The following is a 7946-nucleotide window of genomic DNA, read 5'->3' as shown; positions in this document are numbered from 1 at the left end:
CAGGCAGCTGTCGGCAGACTTGACTATGTAAAACTTAGTCCTCCAGTCTTTCCACTTGTTCTCTTTGCCAACAGTCATCATGTACCCCTTGCAAGTGGTCAAGGTGTACCAGCCCTCACCGCCCCTAGCAGGCGCCCTGCTCAGATAGTGCATGTGGGCGAACGCTTCAAAGCTCGCCTCCACCTGCAGCATCTCACAGGTGGCAACGTACCCCAGAATATTAATCCAGAAGTTGGGTACAAGTTGCTAGATACCCAGTTGGTATCCATCCAGGATCCTCTCCACGGCCGGATGGAGAGGGAAGCGGAGGCCAGCTTGGAAGGCCGCGTCATAGCAGCCGAATGCTCTGTCCTGATAGCTGGCCAGGCTCAGCCAGGTAATGGTGTCGCCCTCGTTAGGGACCGACAAAGTATAGCCATAGCCTAGAACGACCTTGCGCCTAAAATTGGCATGGCCGGATGCCATGGAGCTCCGCCTGCTGGGCGGAACATGATGATAGTAGGGGGCTCTCTCCAAGCGCCTGGAAGAGCTCGGCTCGGCCCAGCTTTCCCCCTTATCCACTGTCAGGGACTCCCTGGCAGAATCTATTTTCGTTCTTGCCTCCTCTGAAGTTATGGAGGCGTTCTCTGAAGAAGATGACGAGGCCGACTCGTCATCAGAGCTCTCATCAGAGCTAGGGGACCGCCGAATGGTGCCAGCGGGGTCCTCCCCCGGACTCTCTTCCGGCGCCTGTCCAGAAGGCCCGGGTTGATATTGTTCATCCGCCTCCTCCAGGTTTCCATCACTGGGAGTTCCACTAGATGTGGGCGAATGGTAATAGGTGGGGGTTGGAGGAAGATAAGAAGGGCTGTCAGGATGCTCCGACACCTCACTTCGAGGCACCCTTATTGAGCCGTCTGAATAAACAGTCGACCCATCCGAATGGTAGAAAATTCCATCGGAGCTACATTGTCTTGCTGTTCTTTTGGTTCTGGCCATAGTGTCCTGCACAGACACGGAAACGGTCGGATTCGGAGAAGTTCGCAAAGCAGGGTCTTTGGCCAAGCATTCGGCACTGCTAGTTCTAGATTCAGCCGTCCCCGGTGACCGGCTGATCACTATCCTATGCCGTGCCGCATGCGATTGGGGAACCATTTTTTCGAAAACAAAGAAAAAATGAAGAGTAAAAGAAAAAACAGGCGTTACCTTTAGAAGAAGGGTGAAAGACGCTTGGTTGACTGAAGAACGGTCGGACAGTTGGCCGGGTGTCGGATGCTTGAAAAGTTAAAACGCTTAGGGAATTTTGAGATTCTTTAAGTCAAAAAGTCCAAGATTCTCCAAAGATTCGCAAAGGTGTGAATCCAAGGGGGGGGGTCAAACCTCACTATTTATAGGGGGGTAAAACCCTAAAATTTTTCCCTCCAACAATAACTTTTTGAATCCGACCACTCGGATACTGACACCTGTCACAGGTGTCACGTGCAATTGTCACGTGCAATGCACGTGACCCCTGTGAGGGGCAAATGATTTGGGTATTTTATACCCGGCCAGGTGGCCCAATCAGAAAGCGCCACGTGTCCTCTAAAGAGGTGCCATTTGGACCTATGGAATGATGACATGTGGAAGGCGGACACTCTTCTGTCCTACGCAAACTGATGATCCAGCATGGACTATTCAGATGGCGACACGTGTCACCCAAAAGATGCCCAAAGGCCTTTTGGGCTCAGTGACACGTGTCACTCAGGCATTGCCCCTGGGATGGCGGCCTTCAAAGGCCCAAATCCCGAGGCGCTGCAAAACGGCGTGACTTAATTCCTAGGTCACCAGATCCTAGGAGGGGCACACTTTCCAAAAGGACCCTATAAATAGGGACATTCTTACATTTATGACAAGACAGAGAATATACACACAATACGAGACAACACGTCACTTATCACAGAGCTGTCGTTTTCAAGGAACACACAACACTTTACCTGAGCTTGGAATCCGAGCAGATAAACTTTACTTCCACACGTTTTATTACCGAACGCTTACTAACTTAATCTTCGGAGGCGGACCACCGACCATCCGGCGGTCCGTTTGCTTTGCAGGTACAGGCATCCTTTGCTGGATCCAGTCTCAGTGTTGTAACTCTCCCAAGGGACAAAAACCCCCGAAACACTTATATAAAAAAAAAAAGTATAATTTTACATTTTTAACCCCAACTTATAACATGAAAAGGCAAATATAACCCTCGATAAATATAAAAATGTTTATCAGTTGATTATCTTGAATTTTCCCATTTGACCGTGTAAAAAACCTACTACTACTACTACTACTGAACGAATTGTGTTTGTTTGTTTTGATTTGAGCCCTTTAAGTTTTAACGTGTACTTGGCCGCTGCGCTGCACCCCTCTCCCTGTCTCTCTTCTCCATTGAGGCGTACTCCGAGTTCTCCATTGAAACAGCTTCTGAGCTTGCTCCCCTCCATTGAAGCTGCTTCTGTGGTAAGATGTTTTTTTCAATCTTTCGATACCAATTTCACAATATACTATTAATCTTTAACTTAATTGTCAGTACATTCAATTTAAGGTTCTTCTAAGGTGGATTATTATTGGTTATAATTACTGAAATAGTATAATGAGTGATTCTATTGCTAGAATTTCGTAACTCATATTCTTGAGCAGTTAATTGAGCGAGAAGAATTAACGTCATTTTTCGAGCTTACTTTGATTATTGAGTTAAATTTGGTTGTTAATGTGTTGCATGTTCTTGTTCATATAACATATGACCCTTTAATGTCGAGACGAAACTATGAAAATGGAGTATTTTTTTGGCGGTTGCCCCTCTTGGTTGCTAGGGTTTAACTGTTGGGTTCCTTGCTTTGATGGGTTTAAGTTTAAGTTTGTGGGGTTTATTTTTGATGGGTTGATTACAACTTTAAACCTATTAGTGTTGTTGTTGTTGTTGTTGTTCTCATCGTTGTCGTTGTTATAAACTAACTCGGTATGTGTTCTTGGAGATGGTAGGGTTTATTTCAGAGTCTTTGAAACAGGAGGAAGAAAGTGGTGCTAATCAAAAAAAGCTTAAAACTTCATATTCCCCAGAAACATTCAGGTTTGATTTTGAGGGTTATTCATCTGAATTTGGCGGGTTTCCTCTCGCTTCTGTTGAGCCTTTTCTTGAATTTGATTCAATTAAGGATTGGATAGAAGAAATGCAAGGCCCTGATAATGCACAGTCTAATACAGCTGAAGTTGGAAGTGGGATTTGTTTCGAAGGTGATTTGGAGACCGGAATTGGTAATAGTGTGGTTGATTCTGTTCAAGGTATGGGTGGCTTGGAGAAGCATGTGTCCGTGAAGGTTGAATGTAGAGGTTCTGATGAGCATATGGTTAGTAAGGATGGAATAGGTGGCGATAATAGTTTGGTGAAATTAGATGGATTTAAAGATTGTGTTAAGGATAGTTTAATAAAGAAAGATGATTTGGGTAGCTCTGAACTTGCTGAAATTAATGCTGATGGTCATGATGGTGACACTAAGATTCTAGTTGGAGGTGGAGATGAGTCTGATGTTGGGGTATTGGGTGATAGACGTAGCCATCAAATTGAGGGTGTGGATTGCTCAATTGAGGAAGGATTGGAGAAGGTTACTTTGGTTGGCGATGAAGAAGGTTTAATTGTTGCTGGCAGTGGCATGAAGAAAGTGGATACTCCCATTGTCAATGAAAGCAAAGATTCAGACTCAGAGTCCGAGCGTGAGACTTCATCATCATCTTCTGCATCGTCCTCAAGTAGTGAAAGTGATGATGATGATGATGAGGAGGAGGAGGAGGAGGAGGGATTGAAAGTAAAAGAGAAGTTAAGTGAAACCAAGAAAGAGAACATTAAGCAGACAATTGACATGGAAGAAGGTCAAATATTGGATTCTGATGCTGAGAATATGGTTTCCTGGTCTGAGAACAATGAGAAGGAGGAGGAGGATGACGATGAAAATTCTGACGAAAATAGTGAGGAATTTATATTTGATGAAGATATGATTGCGGATGAAGATGAAGATACAGTTAAGGGACCCATCAAGTCAGTGAATGAACTGAAGGTAATCAGAAAATACTTATGCTCTCTCTCTCTCTCTCTCTTTTTTTCTTTTTTTTTTTTTTTTTTTTTTTTTTTGTTGCATTTATTGGCCTTGCTTTCTATGTACGTGATGAATTGATGGTTTATCTCCATCGAGGCTGTTTGCTTATGCACAACTCATACTGTGACATTTATGGGATGCTCTTAGATCCATTTTATGTGTAAGATCATCAGTCATTTGGTAGAAGAATGGCCTTTAATTCTATTTCTTTCAATTGCTTTCTTCTGCAACTTCTTTTTTGAATATATGGTGGGTAGGGGTTAGAGTTGTTCTATGTTTCAAACAAAGTACATGTTGATCAACGGCACCCACAGCATCTACATAGCTGTTGTTGAAAAACTAATCATTTTTATGTTTTGCTTATTGTGCTTTGTTTTATAAGTGCTATGACTGATCAGACCTTTGATACCCCTTACCTTTACAAAATTATGCTGGTCCTAAGGTGAATTTAGTCATTTATGACAGCTGCTTGTCACTTTTTCAAACTTCACACACTGTATGCTATGTTTTAGTTTACATCCATGTGAATAAGTGAGTGAGCTTTCTAATATTTCCCTGCCGAATTTTGGGTCTTGTAAAACCTTGAAAAACTGATATAATTGATCAGGATTAGGCTTATCTCATTTGTCAACAATTGCTGGCTGCAGTGATTTTCCTTGTCTGCTGAGTTTGAGGTGCAGCAAAACTTTGTATGCTATCATTTTCCATGACCTACCCAGACCTTGTCAATGACCAAATAGAGTTGTCGTGCTCCATTACCAATTCATGACCACTAGCTCTTATATGCAGGTTATGAGGTAACTGATTTGTGAAATTTGGATGGTTGTGTTATTACTTCTAGTTAAGTGTGCTTCATTAGTTGGTAAACCTAAAAAATCATTTAATTTTATAAACTACTCCGTATTAATTAAGGAATCCTTGATTCTGGTAACGCTTGTTTGCCTCTTTAAATCAGTATTTTCGTGTGCGCTTTTCACAGCATGGGGGATTGTTTCTCTGGTTTCCTCTCAAACAATTGTATGCTGTTGTCTAGATCTTGATTTCTTGTCCTGCTCTCTTTTGGACCCGTATTCAATAGTTTGAATTATGGATGTCAAATGTTAATGAACAGTATCTAATCACTCAAAGTGTTCACTTGATTTGCATTTACCTAATTCTCTCACACTGGCTTGCTGGAAATCATGTCCTCTACATTTTCCTAACTCAAGTGGATTGATCCTTTCGCAGGCTCTTCCTCCAGTGCCTCCAGTAAATGTTACTCTACAGCCATGCCATCAGATATTGCCTGTGGGAGTTGTCTCCTCTGTAAGTTTCTATTAACCTTGTTACTTCTTAAGTATGTTGACATTGGTTTGTCAATTTTTTTAATTTTTAAACTTCTTTTCATTGATGGATTCATATTGGATGTGATGGAGGTAACTTCAAGCTGGCAACGTTTACCTGGTAGATTTGTGATTCTGTTTATCATTGGTCAGGTTTTAGGTGCTCAAGTTATTGTTGAAGGGTCAGAGAAGCATGATCCTCTCAACGAGGGCTCAATATTATGGATAGCTGAGGGAAGATTGCCACTAGGCATTGTGGATGAAATATTTGGGCCTGTCAAAACTCCATATTATATTGTGAGATATAATTCAGAAAGTGAAGTTCCCTCTGGTATCCAAAATGGCACTTTAGTTGGCTTTGTCATGGAGTTTGTAGGGCATGTTCTTAATGACAAAAATCTTTACCAGAAAGGATATGATGCTTCTGGTGAGAACGATGAAGAGGTGTTGGACGAGTTTGATTTCTCTGATGATGAGAAGGAGGCGGAATACAAGAGACTGTTAAAGATGTCAAAGAGAGGGAACAGTAGTAATCAAGGGCAGGGACCTGGGAACAAGAAAAAGAACAGAAGCAGAGGCAAAACATGGACAAAAGATCAACCATCTGCCTCTCAATCTCCAACAATTCAATCATCACAACCAACAGTCCAACCATCTCAACCTAGGCAAATGCAACAACATATGGGGCCCTATGTAGCATCCTCAAGCGAGGAGAATCAGTTTGGCCCATCTCCAACTAGGCCAGTGTTCTCTGGCAGACCTAATGTACCGTCCTTAAGTCAGGGTTACCAGTTAGGCCAATCTCCAATGGGTCCATTTTTCCCTAGGGGGCCCACTCCGTCTCCTCAGCAACTCCAACAAGCTGGATTTCTATTAAATGGTTTACTTGCAAATGGGATACCATTCCAACAGCAGAATATGGCTTTTCATGGTGGCTTTCAATTACAAGGTATGCCATGGATGCAACAAAATCATCCCCAGAATCTTCAAGTGGCTTCTGCATCACCTATGCCATGGCAACAACAGCAGCATATTTCACAGATGCCTATGACAAATCCAGCTCTATGTCAGCAGCCATTTGATCTCAGCCAATTGGTGTCTGGAAATACTGCTACACCACTCGGGCCTATGAACTTTGCTGCAGGGCAGATAAATGCACCTTGGGCTGGGATGATCGGCCAAAATCTCTCCAATCAAGCTCCACTAAATGTAGGTCTTCAAGGCCCAGGTCCCCAGTTGCCTGCACAGCAAGGGCAGAACTGTAACTCCCAGCCCCCAACTAATTTCCGCGGCAATGATGGGGCTTCTCCTCAGTTTAGTCAGGGCCAATCTTCGGGCAGAGGTGGAAGAGGTCGAGGAAGGAAGCCATTTCACCGCAGAGGTGGTCACAACTTTGGTAATGGAAGAGGTCGTCAGCAGCCAAACTGATCTTTTGTTTGTTATGGCAATTTAGTGTAACTTTGCCCAATTTTGAGATGTAAGCTTATCAAGCATGTGCATCGCACAAGCTGGTTGACTGTTTTTATAATCTAAAAGTTGTTTTTTCTCCCTCGTGTGCCTTCTGATCTAAACTATACATGCTGGCATAATATATTTGTGTGTGATGGTTTTTAGGTGGCTAATATGCTAGCTACTTTGTTATAACTCCAAACTTTTAGCTGTGAGGTTCGAAATGAGCATGTCTCGGGGATAATTTGGTGGACTAGGAAGGGGAAAATTGGCAAGGGGGGATGAAAAAGGGAAAATTGGGGAAAAAAAAAGGAGAACAGAAATAGATGGGGCTACAGTGTGAAGTGTTGAATTGAGTGTTTTTACTTTATTTATTTTTACTAGTGAAACTCCAGGAAAAGTGTTTGAGCTGAGGGGAGAAGAAGCTGGTTCCAGACAAGAGAAGATCTCCTTGGATTTGGCAAAGAAGACAAAGAAGGGGATCTGGTTCCAGAGCTGTGATAAAGATGAGTGAATGAGCTTTCCCCTGCTGAAGTTTTTGAGGAAGAAGCTCTCTTTGGTTCCGGAGCCGCCCTTAAGGTATAAATCAACAACCTTTCACAATTAACAACCCTAATTAACTTTGCCAAGTTGGAATTCTGATTATACTCAAGTTTAGCCTAATTGTTATAATGGTGTAGGCAATTTTCTTGAAATTTCTTTAAAAACTTCTCTTCATAATGAAGTTAATATATGTAGCTGTGATGTTTCTTTTATAGTTTGGTGATAACCCCACCTGACTTAGAAAGTCTGTCTGGTTGATTCATAATGAAGTTAACATATGTAGCTGTGATGTATTTTAGGTAATCCAGAAGGTAGCTTCTGTCATCTTAAACACCAGAAAAAATTTGAATCGACTTTTTTTTTCTCAAAATTAGTTTTATACAAAAAATCAACTTGTTCCTGATGTCCTCTACTTAAACCAAGAATTTTGTTCTTGAGTGCAACACAAAGTCCTAATGAGTAATATTAGGCAGGAACTACTAGGAAGCTGAAGCTTCTTTTTCAGTCCTCCAATTGTTGTTTGGTTTGTCACTTC

At 42.2% G+C, this 7946-nt stretch overlaps 1 protein-coding gene across 1 annotated transcript; it reads left to right on the top strand.

Annotated features, from left to right (window-relative positions):
• Nucleotides 1–2320: 2320 nt before the first annotated feature.
• On the top strand, nt 2321–6967 carry LOC145640912 (uncharacterized). The gene is made up of 4 exons (XM_081692140.1): nt 2321–2466; nt 2982–4058; nt 5325–5402; nt 5573–6967. The coding sequence occupies exons 2-4, from the start codon at nt 2982–2984 to the stop codon at nt 6845–6847; spliced, it is 2430 nt and encodes an 809-aa protein (XP_081548266.1). The 5' UTR covers nt 2321–2466; the 3' UTR covers nt 6848–6967.
• The last annotated feature ends 979 nt before the right edge of the window (nt 6968–7946 follow it).

This window comes from Chenopodium album, chromosome 7 (genome assembly GCF_948465745.1).
Source record: "Chenopodium album chromosome 7, dcCheAlbu1.1, whole genome shotgun sequence".
Lineage (NCBI taxonomy): Eukaryota > Viridiplantae > Streptophyta > Magnoliopsida > Caryophyllales > Amaranthaceae > Chenopodium > Chenopodium album.
Note: the sequence above shows the minus strand (reverse complement) of the source record. Positions and strands in the feature narration are given on the sequence as shown.